We start from the raw sequence: 19939 nt of genomic DNA on the forward strand, positions 1-19939 counted from the left end.
AAAATTCTTTTGAAGCACTGAGAATAAAGCAGGAGTATGATTTTCCAAAAAAAAAAAAATGTTTTTAAATAAAAAATAATAAAAAAAGAACACATCCTACCCTCCCAGACCCCAGATGTTGTCAGGTTTTTACACTGTGGCCAAATCCATGTTGGTCCTAATCAGCATTTCTCTTATCACTAAGGAAGTTGAGCGTCTGTGCATTTAAGTTCCCTCTTCCATAAGATGCCTGTTCAGGTCCTGTGCCCATTATTCTATTGTTCTTACAGATACTGTTCACCTTTCTGGACACTAAACTTCTACCAATAATATGTACTGAAAAGATCTGTTCTCACGTAACGACTTGTTTGTTCACTTTCTAACAGTTTATTTTAATAAACAAAACTTGTCAATACCAATGTTGTCAAGCATAGCCATTTTTTCCTTTACGGTTTGTACCTTCTGTGATTTAAGAGCCTCTTCGCCATAACAGAGTGATATAACTATTCTCTACCTGTCTTCTAAAAGTTTCATAGTTGTGTCTTTTATATATACATATATGCCTTTAATTGACCTGTAGTTGATTTTGGTGAATGATATGAATTAGAAATGCATCTCATTCCTAAGCAGTTTTCTGTTTGGTAAGGGCCACAGATACAGCCAACTATAACCATATAGAGAAAGTGAAATACTAGTTAAGTGTTAACCACTGCTTTACTGAGGTTTATTTTGCTCTCTTGCTGATGCAAACAAAAAACTGGAACTCTTCAATATGAAAATTTGTAATGTTTCAGCAAATTATGATCCCCACCCACCAAACTCCAGGAAGAATCCTTACAAATACCCCCACCCCAAAACTCAATGTTGTCTCGTTCTAAAAAATATAAAATTAAGCATTGGGGAACGTGTGGGGATATGTGCATTCTCAATAGTAATGATTGGGATTTAAACCTATACATCCTTTCTAGAGGGTAATACTGCAATTTATATATCAAAAACCTTAAAATATGTATCTTTTAGGAAGCTACTGATGACTCTTTACAAAATTTATCTTAAAGAAATACTGGACAAGATACATGTTTAAGGACATTCACCACTGAACTCTTTACAACAGGAAAAACTGGGAACAGCCTAATAGCCAGCAATGAAGCACTGGTTAAAGAGGAAGTCACTGTGGCAGGTCCATACACTGGAATACCCTGCAGATTACAGGGCTGTACTGACGTGGGAAAACGTTCATAGGATTTCTGGAACTTATAAAAACAGTTACCAAAATGCACATATAATATTCATTTACTCATAAATATTTATTGAGTGCCTTTATGTGCTGGGTACCAAGCAAGTTACTGGTAAACAAAAGGAGATCTGTTCCCTGCCTCCAATGAGTTTACAAGCACTGGGAAGAAACAAACCCAGTATGCATCTTCCAATTGACTGGGACTAGGATATTAAATGTGCACACACTTTGAGAATAGAGACAATTTATATGTGTACATAGGTAATACAGCCAGCAACTTCATCAAGGAGAATACGTGCCCCCTGCTCTGCAGGCCAGCAAGCGGATAAGCAGTGAGATAGTAGGAACACTGCCTTGAGGTGAACTGAAGCACATCCACCTTCCACAAAGGCTCCACAAGCATGTAGCACAATCATGCAAAGCCATGCGATGGAAGACACATGCGTGACAGACTGTATAATCACAGTGAAAGAACTCAGCTTTCTTTAGAAAACTCGAGACTAATACTGACCAAGATCAAGTACAAGTTCTTCAGCAAACAATTGTTCTTCCAACAGTCAACACCTTCACCCTTCCCTGCTATGACTGAAGCCTCCCAAGATAAGAAATATCCCACAGTTAGAGTCAGGTTCAAAGGATTCTGACATTATATGTTTATTTTTAAACTTCTGCACTTAAATCAGTAAAGTTGGGAAGGTCATTCATTACAAAGAGAAAATGTTTAATTTCAGAGCACAGAAAGACGTCAAACACACCTCAAGCAAGAGACCAAAGTCAAAGTTCACCACTCATAAGACAAACCTATATCAGGTACATTCCAACATGATGCACTGAGGGCAAACTTCATCACTGTAGTACTCTTGCCAAAAATGCCTAACCCTCAGTTTAATCCTGAACTGAGCACATCATAAATTCAAGCCCACCAACATTCTACAAAATAACCAACCAGCACTCTTTAGAAGTATCAAAGCCATGAAAGATAAATCCAAAAGAAACTGTCACAGACTCCAAGAGATCACAGAGACATAATAACTATATGTAACATGGGATACTGGACTGGCCGTCAGACCAGAAAAAGGACATCTCTGGTGAAAATTCAAATACAGTCTTTTTCTTTTTCTTTTTCTTTTTTTTTTTTTTGGCCTCACCTGCTTCATGCAGAAATTCCCCGGCCAGGGGACTGAATCAAAGCCACAGCAGCAACCCAAGCCACAGCAGTGACAACGCCAGGGAACTCCCAAACACAGTCTTTAAATTAACTGTATCGACTGCCTGGCTTTGATAACTGCACTATAGTTACATAAAATGTTAACAAAAGGGACCTGGTTGAAAGGTACATAGGAACTTTCTGGACTATTTTTGCAATTTTTTTTTGTGTGTGTGATCCCAAAATTATTTCAAAGTAAAAAGTTTTTCAGAGTTCCTGTTGTGGCTCAGGGTGTTACAAACCAGACTAGTATCCATGAGGATATGGATTTGATCCCTGGCCTCACTCAGTGGGTTAAGGATCCGGCATTGCCCTGAGCTGTGTGTGGTGTGGGTTGCATATGCAGGTCAGATTTAACCCCTAGCCTGGGAACTTCCATATGCCTCAAGTGCAGCCCTTAAAAAAAAAAAAAAAGTTCTAAAAAATCATTTAAAATGAAAGATTAAAAAAAAAGGTACAGGGGAATGAATCATTAACTCTAACATAAAAATCATTAACATAAGAATCATTACCTCTAACATAAAAATATGCCTGCCTCCTTCAATAACTGTGCTTAAAAAAAATCCAAATAATTGCAAATAAAGCTTAAAGTGGAAAAAAAATGGCAATTATTCAATAAAAGCCTATGACCATCTAAAGAGCAGAGTAACTTTCCAGATAAATGGCCTACCTTATTTTTCCCCTTAATCTTTTTCAATTCAATCCAATTTACATTTCTTCAACATCCACTATAAGCATGAAACTATGGTAGGGCCTGATAAGATTTTGACATAGAAGAATATTTTAGTACACAAAACATCAGAGAAAAGCATAGAATAACAAAGCTAGAATTAATTTTTCCTTCCCACACAATCTATCAATCAATCTGGACACTTTTCAGTGAGAATGTTGGTAGGACCTAGGGCTCTCATAGCTCAGGTGCATCCCCTTTCAACAGTGAGTAGTTCTGACTGCTAGAATCATCTCCAAAAACCATCCCTGAAAATGCCAAAATGATGCTCTTTGAGAAACACTCCATTTCCAGTCCTTTTTATTTTTCATCTAGTCACTATGTTGTTGGTGCATGACTGTTCACAATATAAAATTTAAAAACTTGATTCTCTGAGTGCCAGAGGAAAGGTTAGGCTGGTAAAATCCCTGCAGGTTTATTATTCTCCTCTTATAAAAGATAAAAGGCAACATCACCCAAGGCCAGAGTTCTCAAAGTGTGGTCTCGGCTTCAACATCTCCCAGGCACTTATCAGAACTGCAAATTCTCAGTCCTGGTGCCAACCTTCTGAATCAGAGCCCTGGGCAATGCCCAGCATGGGGGTGGGGGGGGGGAAGGTGTTGAACCGCCCAGGTGGCTCAGATGCACCTTAAGTTTGAGAACTACAGATGCTTCAAAGAGCAGAAAGGAAGTTTCCACTGTGGAGCACTGGGTTAAGAACCTGACTACAGCAGCTTGGGTTGCTGCAGAGGCATGCATTTGACCCCCAGTGCAATGGGTTAAAGGATCTGCTGTTGCCACAGCTGCAGCTTAGATTCAATTCCTGGCCGGGGAACTTACATGTGCAGTCATTAAAAAAAAAAAAATGCAACAACATGTGTGTTTATCGAAATAAGTCAGATGGAGAAAAACAAATACACCTTTATCACTTTTATATGAAATCTAAAATAATAGAATGAACATGTATAACAAAACAGGAACAGACTCACAAGGATAGAGGACAAACCAGTCATTATCAGTGGGGAGAAAGGAGGAGGGAGAGACAAGATAGGGGTAAGGAATTAAGAGGTACAAACTACTATATATAAAATAAGTGGAGTTCCTGTCGTGGCTCAGTGGTTAACGAATCTGACTAGGAACCATGAGGTTGCGGGCTCGATCCCTGGCCTTGCTCAGTGGGTTAAGGACCCGGCGTTGCCGTGAGCTGTGGTGTAGGTCGCAGACTTGGCTCGGATCCCGCGTGGCCATGGCTCTGGCGTAGGCTGGCGGCTACAGCTCCGATTAGACCCCTAGCCTGGGAACCTCCATGTGCCGAGGGAGCAACCCAAGAAATGGCAAAAAGACAAGGGGGGGGGGGCGGGGGCAGAAAGACTGGCCCATAAATCAGGAGGCCTGAATCTAATCCTTGTTCTGCCACTCACTTCTGAGACAGATTCGTCACTTAGCCTCTGTGAGGCTCAGCCTCCTCATCAGACAATGAGGGAATGGAACTAAATCACTGCCACAGTCCATATGCCCTCTAGAATGTGATAATTCTATGAGGCATAACTTGAAAAGACTACAGTATTTCACGTTTCTTTCATCAAAATTAAAATTAAAATTTCTTCCTTTTGCCAGCTGGTTTCTGATTCAGCATCGTGGCGCAGCAGAAACTAATCCAACTAGGAAGCATGAGGTTGCAGGTTTGATCCTCGCTCAGTGCATTAAGGATCCCCTGTTGCCATGAACTCTGGTGTAGGTCGCAGACACAGCTCGGATCCTGCATTGCTATGGCTGGGGTGTAGGCCAACAACTGCAGCTCTGATTATAGATCCCTAGCCTGGGAACCTCCATATGCCACAGGTGCAACCCTAAAAAGCAAAAAAATAAATAAATAAATAAAGCTGCCTTAACTTTGCTTTATGAAAGCCATATAAATTCTTAATTTTAGTTCCCTATTCAAATCTATATCAAGATTTGGAGGAACTGAACATAATAAAATTTCCAAGAAACCTACACAACTGAATTGAATCCCTCCCACCACCCCAAATTCATATATTGAAGCCCTAATCCCAATGTGACAGTATTTAGAGATGGGGCCTTTGGGAAGTAACTAAGTTTAGAAGAGGTCATAAGGATGGAGCCCCCAAGGTGGAATAAGTGTCCTTATAAAGGGAAGAGACCAGAATTCTCTCCCACTCTTCCATGTGAGCAAAGAGCAAGATGGTGGCTATGGGTAAGCCAGGAAGAGCCCTTTGCAGGAATCGGCACCTTGACCCTGGATTTCTCAACCTCCAGAACCATGAAAAATAAAGGTCTACTGCTTCTGCTACCAGGGCTATGGAATTTTATTATAGCAGCCCAAGCTGACTAAGACAGACAAATGTTCCCTCCGGTGTGGGGATCCAACACATCGGGTTACAGTCCCCAGCTGTGCTCTGTGACCTCTCATAATGTGAGAGTCCACAGGAAGTATTTAACAAGCTTGGAAATCAAAGACTTTTAATATGTATAGATCTATTTACTTCCATTACTGCATAAGAAACAGCTTTAATTTATCCCCCTACTCACAGATTTTTAAGCTGGGATTCTTCTGACTACCTGTGATACCTGTGAATAAAGCTCTTCTTAGAGGAGCTTTGGGAGGGGTAAGGAGGATGGAGAATCAAATTAGAAAAGTCTGTTTTATAAGGGCTAGGAAGTTCTCTAATAAAACAAAATGAAGTAGAATGGATGTTGGGAAGATGTCCCATCAGTCAAGTGAATACCCACTGATCCTTGAGACCTCACTCAAGTACTATTCTGCAAACTCTCATCACTCCCACCCCAGTCATGCTACCATATCTCCATTTTGGTACTCAGCAAAAGGCATTATAACTGTTCATGTAGCTGTCTCTTCAACGGGCTCTTGAAATCACCTACAGCAATGTTACTCTTTCCTGCACCTCGGATGGTGTCTGGAATGAAGCAGGAACCAGTGTTTGTTGAAATGAAGCCACTGTGCCTTGGTGAACACCAGTGGAATTCTGTTCTATCTTGGAACTTTTATGTAAATCTGAAATTATTCCAAAATGCAGTTTTATTTAAAAAATAAAAAAAGGAACCACTATCAACTCTACAGCATTAATCCCAACTACTGTACATGTCATCAAGAAGACATTAGCTACTAGAGAGCCTTGTCTTAAATGTTTTTTGGTGGTGACAATAGGAGTTAGCAATTTCACATGTAGCAAACTTGAAGTAGAATGAATAACAAACATTTGAGATCTGAATCTGTAATTTAACTTTGCCCAAATTATTTAATCTGAGTCTCGGTTGGTGAAAAGGTGATAATTCCTACAAGACTGCAATGCTAAATGAAGTATACACAGTGTGTGTGTATATAGATATATATATTACATATATTATATATATCAAATAAGCTTTATTAATGATGTTCCAATATACCTCGGTTGCCTTCCCTATTTGGTATTCCAACTGGACTAACACCTCCCTGAAAACAGGTGCACATCGTGACTAGTTCCACCTGCACAAACTTAAAAGTTACCCCTCAATCACCATTACTTTACCTATAAAATAAAGAAATACTACATGCGTGTCCATGGATGCCAACCCGGCCAAGATGACCTATACCAGAATTCCCCCCTTGAAAAATAAATGGGCTTTTCAAAACTCATTGCAACCGAAAGAGGTCAGCAGCTCCTGCCCACCTCCACCAGACTAAACTCCAGAGGCGGGCAAGCGTACACAGGACGTGCCCGCTGGCTGGCAGGAGGTGGTAGCCACTGGGGCGAAACCCGCTGCTGCCAACAGCGGTGTGCGGCATCCTGGGATCTCCCTTTAACTGCTTAGAGCGGCTGAACCCCAGCGGCCAGGACCCTCCCTTCCAGCCGCGCTGCGATCGGTCACCAGCGTTACAGACTGCCCGCCCGCGTCCTTAACGGAAGAAGGTACGGGTGGCAGCGGCGAGCCCGCGAAGCTCCGGAGACCCGGAGAGGGCGGTCGACTGAAGGAAACCACAGCCCAGACCGCCCAGGCCATTAAACCGACACCGCGGCAGCTCCGCGCTCGGGCGTGTACGGTTGGATCGGGGAAAGCCTGGCGGTAGGAAGCTCCCGACTGCAGGCAGGGGCGCGCGGAGTGCGCGGGATCGCAGCCTCCGCGCTGACAGCCGGCCCCGCGGGGAAACCGAGGCCCCGCGCAAGTCCGGGCGGCGGAGCCAGCAGCAGCGGGCGGGAGCGGAGGCCGGGCGGCGGGCGTGTGTCGGGTGAGTCTGGGCGGCGTCGGGAGGGACCGGCCAGCGGGGAGGGGCGGAGGCGGGGGGGAGGGGGGAGGAGGAAGAGCGAAGGGCCCTGGCGGGGCTCCCGGCGCCCAGCCGCCCGGGCCTGGGGCCTCAAGCCACCGCCTCCCGGCCCCGCGCTGACGCTGGACGGTCCCCGCCTCCAAACCCCCCGCCCCGGCCAGAGAATAACTTACCTGTTTGCCGACGGAATCGCTCCTGCTCACCCCTCTGACTGACTCCTCCGGCTCACCGTCTTCCCTCTGGGAGGAAGGGGAGGGACTTCCTGTCTCTCCGCTGAGCGACTTCCGGCGGTTCCGAGGACTTCTTCGCGGACAGAGCGGGGGACGCCATGACCGAAAAGCAAGGTCTTGGCTCTGGCTTAGTAGAACCCACGCCTAGGTCCCTTTTTATCTCCCGACTGGCCGGCCGACCTGTGTGCCTGTTGTTTTTAGTCTATCAGCTATTGGCGGAAGTCACTAGGCTGTGAAACAGGAAGTCCCGCCCCTCCCCAAGAGAGGAAAACGGAAAGCCGAAGAAGTCAATGTAAAGAAATGGAGACGCGCGTCAGGCTCGAAGGCTGGCGGTGTCTGACCTCGAGGGCCAAGTGGGGGTTGCAGGGGGTCCCGAAGAGGATTTCCCCCTGGACAGTGCACTCCTCCCTACCCTAAGCGTCCTCACTCCACCACCTCGCACGTCCGCCTTAGAGGACCCGGAGGCCTTCGAGGGGCGGGCGGCCGGCTGCCCTCGGCCTTCGCCGGCCCGAGTGGTGCCTGGCGCCTCCGAGGCCCTCATCTACAGGAACCAGGTTTTTCTGCTGTGCCAGGCGCGTGCGCAACTCCAGATTATGAAAAAAGTCTGTCGACTGACTCTAAAAAGGGGTCCTCGGTCGCAGGCCGTAGGGAGCCAGGAGACGAGTCTGATACTAACGGGAAGGAAAAAAAGCTGACTGGTTCACCAGTTTGGCAAGAAAAGCCGAAAATGCCCTGGGTGTTTAAAACGTCCACGCATGGACCGTTTTTGTAAACGTTAACGGTACAGCACAAAAATTGTTAGGAAGAAAGTAAGCCGCGACCTGAGGCGTATTAGTCAACGCCCTGACCTGCCCCTTACACGAAATCATCTGCGGACCTTGAGTTTCCAACCCTTTCTTTGAAAACTCAAAATCTAGCAAGGAAGACCACACCTCGAAAAGTGCACTGACAAAGAGGTGTAGAGAAGTGGCATTATCCCACCCAGGATCAGATTGTGAAGATACAGCTTGCTGGGAAGTTTTGACTTTATCTTGTAGGTATAGGGAAATGTTTTAAATAATCAGATTTGTATAATTTTAAGTAAATGGAGTTTTTAAGTGATGACCTTATAATGATAGGCTTTCTAGACCAAACGTCTCAAGGACAGTTCCAGCTCAATTCCTTTTAAATCAGAATATTCCGGTGATGATAGCACTTTTAATACTGTTTTATAGGGTAATTTTCATAGACATTATCTTGTCGAATTCTTACTGTAACCCACTAGGAAATTGCTGTTTAGAAGATCAAATAGCTATTCCAAGCTTACACCTCTAGTAAAAGTGGAACTTACCTTTAAACTACAGTGTCAACCTTTTTCCAGCCTACCATGCACCTTTTAATAGCTATTTCAACAGTGTTAGTCTTGTATGACAAGGTAATGAATTTCTCAACAATTAAAATAGCTAACACAATTTCCATTCGGAATAGGCATGATGTTGATCTTCAAGGGACTGGTTTTGCTACCTTTCTTACCTTGGGAATTTATTTAACATTTCATCTCCCTTCTTTGAGCAGTGAAATAAAATCTGAGTTTGTCAGTTCCCCATCATCCATTATTTTGCCAAGAAAGGACCTTTGCATCATTAAGTGACCTTAATGAGGTCAACTTGATCTCATTTTACTCGTGTATAAAATGAGTCATTAAGGGTAAATTTCCCTGCTTTTGAAATTCTATTAATTAAACAGAATAGGTTCTGAAGTTTCTAAGTCGCAGTAATGTCTAATATTGCTACTCTTATTAAAACATTTTAAATATTTGGTTCCATTAGATAATACTAATGATGATAGCTATGTTTACTAAGTAGTTGCTATGTGTTATGCAACACTCTAGAGAATCCAAGAATATAGGAAAAATTTGATTATGTTTCCCTGTGTCTCCTTAGGAAAATTTATATATAATATACATGTATATCCTTCTATAAGTATATATATTATATGCATTATTTATATCCTTGGATATATATAGCCTTTGTGTGTATCTATGTCTTTGGGGCTTCTTTAAGAGATGTTTTGTTTATTAATGATGGTGTCTCTCCATGTCTTCTGGCCTTCATTTTATTCTGATGAGCAGAGGTCATTCAGATCATTTCTCCCTTTTATTTTCCCTATTTATAATATGTCATTTTCTCAGGCTAATTTCAAAATTTTCTCTGTGTTTTTGCCTATCGGCAGTTTTATTTTGTGTCTAGGCACTAGATTTTCTTCATATTTATCCTGTTTGGGGTTTTCTGAGATTTTAACACCTGTAAGTTTATATACTTCACCAAGTTTTGAAAATTTGGGGTCATTATTTATCCAAATACTTTTCCCCATACTCTCAAATTCCAATTAAATATATATTGCACCTCTTGATTTTATACATGAATCACTGAGTCTTTTTGTTTTGGTTTCATCCTTTTTTTTCCTCTCAGACCTTCAGATTGGATCATTTTTATTAATCTGTCCTCTCTGTTCCCTGGTTCTTCTGTCATCTCCAATTGTTTTTTTTTTTTTGTCTTTTGTCTTTTTTTGTTGTTGTTGTTGTTGCTATTTCTTGGGCCGCTCCCGCGGCATATGGAGGTTCCCAGGCTAGGGGTTGAATCGGAGCTGTAGCCACCGGCCTACGCCAGAGCCACAGCAACGCGGGATCCGAGCCGCGTCTGCAACCTACACCACAGCTCACGGCAACGCCGGATCCTTAACCCACTGAGCAAGGGCAGGGACCGAACCCGCAACCTCATGGTTCCTAGTCGGATTCGTTAACCGCTGCGCCACGATGGGAACTCCTGTCATCGCCAGTTGTTAAAAGCAGCTAGTGATTTTTTTTCTTAATTCAGATACATCTTTTAGTTCTAAAATTTTCATTTGGTTCTATCTTGTTTCTATTTCTCTGCTGAGATTTCCTATTTGTTTGCTTATTAAAGGGATATTTTCCATTATGTTTTTGAGCAGTTATAATAGCTTTTTGACATTTTGCCTGCTAATTCCAACATATGAATCTTCTTGGAGTTAATCTTCATTAATTTGCTCATCTGATTGAGTCATGTTTCCTTTTCCTTTTTTTTTTTTAGGGCTGCACTTGCAGCATATGGTACTTCCCAGGCTAGGGTCGAATCAGAGCTATAGCTGCTGCCCTACACCACAGCCACAGCAAGGAGGGATCCGAACCACGTCTGCAACCTACACCACAGCTCACAGCAATGGCAAATTCTTGACCCATTGAGCAAGTCCAGGGATCACACCCCAGTCCTCACCAATTCTAGTCACATTCGTTTCCACTGAGGCACAATGGGAACTCTTTTTCCTTAAAAGTCTAGTAATTTTGGTTGTATCCTAGATATCTGAGTAATATAATGCAGAAACTCTGAATTCACTTAATGTTCCTCTGAAGATGTTGTTTGCACTTATTATTAACAGGCAGTTATTTTGGCTGTATTCATACTCCATACTTTGTCTCTCCTGTCATGGTAGTGACTAAGATCACATTCAGTTCCCTCAGCCTCAGCCAAAGGCTTTAATCTGCCTCCCGCATAGTTCAGAGGTCATCCAAAGGTTAGGCAGAGTATGCAGAATTGGGTGCCTCCACGCTGTGACTCTTCTTTCCCAAACCTCCCTCCCCTCATTTTGCCTTGATGTAGTAGCCCTGAAATCTGCCTTCTGGTTCTTCAAGTGGGGTTTTAAATAAAGTTTAGATAGCTGCCTTTGATTATAATTGTTTAAAGTTTGAAAGGAAGCTTTGGTCATTTTTGGTGACTAATTTCCAATGACTAATTTACTTGAACAGTGTCATTTGAAGTTCTCATTTCCTTTAACATTTTCTGCCATTACATTCACATGCCTACCTACAATAACAGTGAAAGCATGCTATGAACACTTAACCTCCCACACTAGAATTTTAAATCTAAGTTCTTTTTTGAATGCTGTTTTGGTGAATTTCAATGTGGGAGGTGAGATGATTTAAACCTTTATATATTTTATTATAGTCAAAGGCATAATTTATCTGACATCTTTTTTCATTCTCAATAAGAAATTACACTAGAATAATGTTTTTAAATAAAATTTCCCACATAATGACAATTTTTTTCTCTTCAACCTACCTAATCGAAAAAAGCTCAGAAGCACTTATTTACTTATCATAACTGTTAAGAAATTGTAGTCATTACACCTACCATCCATCCATTCTCTTGCACATCACGCTAGAGAAAAAGAAAAAAAGAATACATGACTTTCCTTCAGAAAACCTGTATTTCTATCTTTCATTAATGGCTTGAGCTTTTGGACAGCTAGGCAAAGACCAGAATATACTCAACCCAGTCTGCCTCCCAGAGCTGGCTTCCTAAAGAGGAAGGTTAAGTTCTTACTTGTTAAGTACCTACAAAATACAATATAAATGTTATAGGGTTAATCAGTGGAAGAACAGAAATAAGTACAAGTATTAGACCTTGGTTTAAGTTTTACTGCTTATCATGAATGGCAATATTACAGATAACAAAATTATGCCAGATTTCGCCATAGGTAACATTATTATCACAAACAAATATGTTATTACATCTTATATAATCAAGACCTCAGATCATTATTTAACTCTTTAGTTATTACATGTTCAATTAATATTCAAACTTGAAACATAAAAACAATAGCTAGATAGCATTGAATACATTTAAAACAGGATAGTGTTTAAAAGTCATTTTGACCAATCACAAAGTAGCATTTGTTTGGGGACTTGTGTTTGTTTTTTTGTTTTGTTTTTTTGTGTTTTAGGGCCACACGTTTGGCATATGGAAGTTGCCAGGCCAAGGGTCAAATCAGCTCTGAGCCATGTCTGCAACCTACACCACAGTTCACAGCAATGCCGGATCCCCAACCCACTGATGAAGGCCAGAGATTGATCCCACATCCTCATGGATACTAGTCAGAATCGTTTCCTCTGTACCACAGCAGGAACTCCTGGGGACTTGTTTTTTAGGTGAAAGTAGCCATCAGTACAAGTGAGAAGCCAAATACAATAGCATTATTTGTTCCTTCTTATTCCACTTCTAAGACACGTATTGAGCACATGTTATGGATCAGTCACTATGCTTAGCACAACCCCTCCTGGGCTCAGCTGGCTGTTTGTTACCTAGCAGGAGCCAAGGATCAGCATCTCTTCTGATTGCTCAGGAGATGTCATTTGTGTGAGGTCTGATTTTGAAATGCTGGCACCCAATTCAGAAGTGCTTAGAACCAGGTGAAGTCCTCATGAAACAGTGAAGGATGCTGGATAGGGCTCATGGGCTGTACGTTCATGGCCCCCGTGGAGACAAGTGCTGCCTGGGAGGGTACACAGACCCATTACCAGATGACCCGCTTTATGTGCTCTGCCCAGGACTAGCTGCTCCCAAGACTGTCAACTGAAAACAGCAGGCCTGGTGGGGGGCGGAGCAGGGGGGAACAGCCCCAAAACGCAGCTGTGGAATCAAAAGAATTTTAGCAAGCAATGTTGAGCACCTACTTTGTGCAGTGCACTTTGCTGGACCCCTTTAGTAGACAGATGTGTTGAAAATGTAAGACCAAAGAGGTTGGGAGTAGAGAAATGTTAGTATTTTCTTTTAAATTTTTCTGCAGTTGATTTTCCTGGCCAGTAACTGGGTAGGTTTCTCTCACCCCTCTGAATGTTCCCAACCTGAAAAGTGTTTCCTTTCTGGCTCCTAAATCACAGCAGAACCCACATAGTCACATGGCTTGCGCCTGGCAGAAAACCCAGATGGACCCAGGAGAGCTGAGCAGGCTCATCGTGGCCCTGAGAGGCAGAAAACCACAGGCTCTGCACTCAGACTTCCTCTCTTAGATTTGGTGGCCTCAGCTGTCCTCCCCTTCTTGCCTGCTGGTAGCTAATTAACAGAGATTCAGCAGGAGTGCAGATCAGTGAATGAATAATCTTATAATTTAGCAGCTTGGTAAAATTCATGTTACATTGCCCAGAAATGGCTACAATGTACTTTACCCAGTTTTGTAACTGAATAATATGAACACCCTTTTAAAAATATAAATTGGGAGTTCCCATCGTGGTGCGTGAAAACGAATCCAACTAGGAACTATGAGGTTGCGGGTTGGATCCCTGGCCTCGCTTAGTGGGTTAAGGATCCGCTGTTGCCGTGAGCTGTGGTGTAGGGGTCACAGATGTGGCTTGGATCTGATGTTGCTGTGGCTGTGGTGTCGGCTGGCAGCCTTAGCTCTGATATGACCCCTAGCCTGGGAACTTCCATATGCCGCAGGTGTGGCCCTAAAAAAAGCAAAATAAAAAATAAAAATATAAATTGGATCATAAACTTCTTGTATATTTATTTCTTGGAAACTCTGCCAGATACACCAGGCAAGTCCCACAAAATCTAAAATATCACAAGATTGTGTAATCTGGCAAGAACAAACCAAGCTTAATAGCAAAGAATATCAAACACTTGCGAATACTCAAACAGTATTTAAATGTTCTGTAGCATGAGAGGAAAAGTGGCTCCTTCCTGGATGCTCCCACAAGGCTAAAGCCTCACCTGGGTCCCATTCCTATGGTGGGGATCAGGGCAAGCGGAATTCCTGGCCCTCTGGGCCAGCCATGTTAGAGTGTTAAGACAAGTTGCAGCACGTTTTAAAACGCATTTCAAGAACCCACGGAGTTCCCTTTGTGCCTCGGTGGTTAACAAACCCAACTAGGATCCTTGAGGGTGCAGGCTCGATCCCTGGCCTCGCTCAGTGGGTTAAGGATCCTGCGTTGCCATAAGCTGTAGTGTAGATTGTAGACACGGCTTGGATCCCACATTGCTGTGGCTGTGGTGTAGGCCGGCAGCTACAGCTCTGATTCGACCCCTAGCCTGGGAACTTCCATATGCCATGGGTGGGGAAAATAGCAAAAAAAAAAAAGAACCAACGAAGTGATGGAATGTATTAGTTTTATTTTTTATTTAGAATCATAAGAGAAACATTTCTAATAAATCCTTAAATTCTTCACCACTAATGTGACTTAAATAATGAATTTGTAAATATCAACTTTGTTTACATTTACTTAACTGTAGAAAAACTGCATTTTTTGTTTGTTTACACCATCAAATCCAATCAAGCCAAACAAGATGGTTAATGAAAATGATTACTGAATGCAGCATTAGCTGATGGCTTTAAATTTAGAATGTGTTACTGATGTCAGGGTTGATTAGTTCTCTATCTAAAACTGATGCTATTAAAGGCTTTGAGCAACTTAGATGTAGGCATTGAGTAAAATTCCAATGGAGTGAGAGAAAGTCTATCAGGATTAATTCTGCTGTGGCGAATTTACATGTGCACAGATGCTGGAGAGAGTGAGCAGGCCTTTACTGATGCAGCAGGAAGAAAGAACAGAATGCAGGAGGGGCAGTTGGCATCAATCACAGCAAAGGTAAAGGGGCTTGGAAGTATAAAAGTAGTTATCTGCACACAGGGGATCCCAGATGCCATGTGGACATGAATACTGATCATTTCAGAACTAGTAAAGAAGCAGGGAAAATAAATGAAGGGGAAGCAAGAGGTTAATATGGTATCATGTTTTAGTAACTCCTGAAAGTGAACTCATGGGGGAAGTCATGATAGGCAGTGGTGGAAAAAAAGGAACATGGTAAAAGCAAGGGTGACAGTATGGACAGTCACAGATGGGCTGATTATGTGTCATGAGCACTTCAGAGCCTGTAACACAAACTGGAGTAATGATGCCAATCAAGTTGCAAGGGGAGTATCTAATCAAAGATTTGTCCTTATCCTGAAAAGTACATGTGAGTCCTATTTTGGAGTGATGCAGCAGGACTTGGGGAAATCGGGTTGTTAAAGGTAGCTGTAACTTGAGAAAAGCATGCAACAGTGACATTAATCTAGTTCCAATGCCTATACCTTGGAAATATTTTATTATTGGTCCAAATATCCAAGGACTTTTTTTTTTTTTTTTGGTCTCTTTAGGGCCGCACCCTAGGCATATAGAAGTTCCCAGGCTAGGGGTCTAATCGGAGCTACAGCTGCTGGCCTACACCACAGGCACAACTCGGGATCCAAGCCACATCTGGGACCTACACCACAGCTCACGGCAACGCCGGATCCTTAATCCACTGAGCAAGGCCAGGGATAGAACCCGCAACCTCTGGTTCCCAGTTGGATTCGTTTCTGCTGCACCACAACAGGAACTCCTCCAAGGACATTTTTTTTTTTTTTGGTGCTCCAGGTGAGGCATGGACTCACAACCAAGGACATTTTAAATGAGAGGGAAAACATTATTTTCAGACCAAAATTTCTTCTGCTCCTGCCCAGGGTTGTGGGAGAAGGAACCTGTCAGCAGATCAGATCCCGGCGGAAGGTTCCTGCCATGATTAATGCAGCTTAGCCATCTCTAGGAAGAAGGCAGCAAATACTTTAGAGCCCTCTATGTAGTTCCACCTAACAAAAGAAATAGAAACACTGTCACTCCCATTCAAACCAGAGGAGGAGTCGTCTGCAGTTGCTGATACAAACTCCATCTAAAGCACATAGCTTGTAGAGGTGCCTGAGGGATTAGCACCCCTCCGAATCACCAACCTGTTGATTTTCTCATTCTGAGAGTGCTCGCCATCATCAACGGCGCCCAAGGGGAGCATCATCACACTCTTCTGGATGGTGGCCTGGAATATCTGGGCAATGGGTATGGTCGATCCATCCCGGATCATATCTGGCTCAGTCCCAAACACTGAAACACAGGAAAATAAGGCATCTGAATAAACTAATGACAAGACTGCCCCCAGTAATCCCCTCAAATGTAGTGTTTGCTTTTTCTTTTATTTTTTTAATCATTAAGTTGGATACCTAGGGTAAGCTTCTTAATATCATGTAGTCTATACTTCAAAGTCATCAATAGGGTCAAGAAGAAAACTGCGCTTGCTTTCTTTACAATGACCTATTTTTAAAACATATTTTCAATAATATTTCGTTTGGTTTGGTTTGGTTTTTGTCTTTTTAGGGCCATGCTCACAGCATTTGGAGGTTCTCAGGCTAGGGGTCAAATCGGAGCTGTAGCTTTTGGACTACACCACAGCCACGGCAACTTGGGATCCAAGCCATGTCTGTGACCTACACACCTCACGGCAATGCCGGATCCTTAACCCACCAAGCAAGGCCAGGGATCAAACCAGCATCCTCATGGATAGTAGTCAAGTTAGTTAACAGCTGAGCTAGGACGGGAACTCCTAATATTTGAATTTTTAGCTAATTTTTTACTTACAAAAAATTTGCAAAAATAGTATAGAGTCCCCATATACCCTTTACTTTCCCTAATGTTAACATATAAGTATTGCACAATTATGGCAAATAGGGAATTAACATTGGAATATTATTAACCAGACTCAGACCTGATTTGAATCACTACGCTTTTCCTGTTTCTGTATCAGGATAGAATCCGGAATCCCACACTGCATTTTGTCATTGCTGCTGAGTCTCTTCTAGTCTGTGATAGGTTCTCGGTCTCTCTTTGACTTTCATGAACTTGACCCTCAGTTGTTTTGTAAAACGTCCCTCAATTTGGGTTTCTCTGATGTTTTCTCATGATTGGAATAGGGTTTTGTTTTTCTTTTTTTGTGGTGGGGGGGCACATATGAGGCGTGTGGAAGTTCCTAAGCCAGGGATTGAGCCCAAGCCACTGCAATGACAATGCCAGATCTTAACCCACTGCACCATAAGAGAACTCCAGAAGTCATGCATTTTTTGGAAGGAGTGCCACAAGATGCTATACCCACTTTTATGTTTGCTTCATGAATTAAATATGGGGAGAGTGGGACTTCTTTTTGTTCTTGTCTATAACCAATATACAAATAAATAGCTGCAGTCAACTACCACTTGAATGTCTCAGTGTTTATACTCAGCTTTCAAGAGTCCCACATAATAGTTTTAATGGATATTAGAGGGTCCAGAAAAAGATAAGTTCAAAGCTTCTGGGCTAGAGGACAGATTGCTGGTGATGGAGCAGGAATGAACAATGAAACAAAGTCACACAAGAGAACATGCCAGGTCTTCTTGATCCACAGAGCAAGGTGTGAATGGGAATAAAGATGATGGACTTTATTAGCAGAACTGGTTCCACACACAAATAGACCCAAAGGTGCCTATGCTTTCCTACAAGAGCATGTCAGGCCTTGACATTTCAATCACACCCCTCTCTTCACCTGGTGACAGATACATTTATCTTCCTAACTCTTCTGCGTGACTAAATTTTACTGGCAAATGCTGCTATAACTAAAGAGAGTGGGAATGATTAGGTAGAGAAGTACAACTCTAAGTCTTGGACTTTTCCTCTGATTGTTAGTGTCCGTGCCCCTGTCTGATAATCCTAATATAGAGAGAGTTAGTGCTCCAAGGAGGTCCAGGCCTCCAGTTCCAGCTCTGCTGTCACTAGGGGCTTGGCTCAAGACCTCAGCTATAATATAGCACATAGATCAATGTCTCCCACCCAGTTTTTGGAGAGACCCCCAAAATCCCCCTGCTTGTAGGAAGTCCCCCATTTTGCCATTGTTGGTACTGTCCCATTCCTGCTGCAAAAAAGACTGGATATTCCTTCTCCTTTCCGAGGCAGCCAAAGCCCAGGCATGTGTCTTCTGCTCACCAACCACATGATCCTGTCCAGGTCTTAGAAATGTGAGGTCAAAATAGGCACCACCGAGAAAATTACAAATAAAGCTATTCCCTTCCTCTGGAGAAGCAGAGTGGCACTGTGAAAAGACCACTGGTTTTAGAGTCGGATAGGCAGGAATTGAGTTTCTCATGTGTATGTAAGTTTATACAATAAGCTCACATGCAGGAAGCTTCTTCAGTGGAAATCTCACGTGGCCTGCCTTGGGGCTGTTTGCATCAGCCAGCAAGGCAGCCCAGCATGGGTGTGGGAAGAACTGGACCACACACAATAGAAATTAAACCCATGTCAAGATGGGTCCATAGTTAAAACTCGCAGGGGAGTCTGTATTCGTGCAAAACCCAAGTAAGGATGATCAAGCTTATATACACACACCTCGCTCCTCCAGGGTGAGTGTGGCTCTTGGAGAATGCCCCATCTTTATGTAGTATGTCTCATTTCTGCTCCCTGCTTCATGCTGACCTGAGACCATTAAAACCAAATCTCCTTGTGACCAGGAAAAGCAAATCCCCACAGGGTGGCCTGGTGTCAGCTTGCTCATTCCCTACATCTTAGCTCCTTCTTCATTTTTTTTTTTCTTTTTTTACGGCCACACCTGCCTTAATTTGTGAAATCAGAAGGCTGCTGGGAGGGCTCATGAGACAGTTATAAGATAGAGTGGTATGGAGTGACATAGCCCATGTAAAAGGAGAGTTGATAGTGAGGTTTTAAACTTGTCTGCTTTATCCTCTGCCCCATCAAGCACACCCCTTCGTCCTACTCTAAACTGACAACTCAAAATATCTTAAATCCAACCTGTTTTGATGGCTCTCTTTGCAGCAAGATACTGATTATCTCTAATGTTTGCAATCCATGGGTGTAGTCCCAGTGTCATGGAAATGGTCATCTGGTTGGAGCTATTTCTTTTGGAGAATGTAGATTCAAGGTGTTGCTTCACCTAAAAGATAATGTTGTCAGTTGTAAGAGAAAATGTCCTCTTTTTTTTTTTTTTTTTTTGACTTTTAGGGCCACACTTGTGGCATATGGACATTCCCAGGCTAGAGGTGGAATCAGAGCTACAGCTGCTGCCCTACACCATAGCCACAGCAACGCCATATCTAGGCCACGTTTTCCACCTACACTGCAGCTTGTGGCAATGTCAGATCCTTAACCCACTGAGCAAGGCCTGGGATCAAACCCACATCCTCATGGATACTAGTCGGGTTCCTAACCCACTGAGCCACAACAGGAACTCCTCAAGTTATTCTCTCACGAATGAATATACAGTCTTCTTCCATCAAGAAACTGGCTGAAACCTGAAGCCGAAAGATTCAAGTGCTGTGATTTTACCTTGGTTCTTCCACAGGGACAGCATGGAGCGAGCGGAGCCCCAGGGCTGAGAGCTTCATGCAGCGGGAAGGACTCACCATCCCCTCCACCCTGGCCCTGCCCCACCACCACTGCAGCGTCTGACTGCTGGCGTGTGGTTAGTATAAGTCTTGGTCATTGTGAAACCCCATTCATGGACAACTCCTCCACTTGACAGGCCCTCTTTGGGACTTATCAACACCTTAATGACTATTTGGGGAGTGCTATGCCTTTGGAAATTTCCAAGAAGTAGGGGCAGTTCCGAGCTAAGCCGTGAAGGAAACTCAC

At 43.0% G+C, this 19939-nt stretch overlaps 2 protein-coding genes across 8 annotated transcripts in view; both read right to left on the reverse strand.

Annotated features, from left to right (window-relative positions):
* The window catches only part of ZNF407 (zinc finger protein 407), a 422314-nt gene extending 414337 nt beyond the window's left edge, over positions 1 to 7977 (reverse strand). The window contains exon 1 of one of the 2 annotated variants that reach the window (XM_047766947.1): positions 7588 to 7971. The gene's annotated coding sequence lies outside the window, so the exon portion shown is untranslated. Of the gene's footprint in view, positions 1 to 7587 lie in introns of both variants that reach the window. The other variant, XM_047766948.1, reaches the window with a different exon arrangement.
* A 7840-nt stretch (positions 7978 to 15817) lies between these two features.
* CNDP1 (carnosine dipeptidase 1) overlaps positions 15818 to 19939 on the reverse strand; it is a 38697-nt gene continuing 34575 nt past the window's right edge. For all 6 annotated transcript variants that reach the window (XM_047766951.1, XM_047766953.1, XM_047766952.1 and 3 more), the window contains 3 exons: positions 19100 to 19241; positions 16225 to 16372; positions 15818 to 16086 (listed from right to left, as the gene is read on the reverse strand). In XM_047766951.1, the coding sequence (XP_047622907.1) occupies positions 16020 to 16086; positions 16225 to 16372; positions 19100 to 19241 (357 nt within the window). In that variant the 3' untranslated portion in view covers positions 15818 to 16019. The remainder of the gene's footprint in view (positions 16087 to 16224; positions 16373 to 19099; positions 19242 to 19939) is intronic.

This window comes from Phacochoerus africanus, chromosome 2 (genome assembly GCF_016906955.1).
Source record: "Phacochoerus africanus isolate WHEZ1 chromosome 2, ROS_Pafr_v1, whole genome shotgun sequence".
In the NCBI taxonomy this organism is placed as follows: Eukaryota; Metazoa; Chordata; class Mammalia; order Artiodactyla; family Suidae; genus Phacochoerus; species Phacochoerus africanus.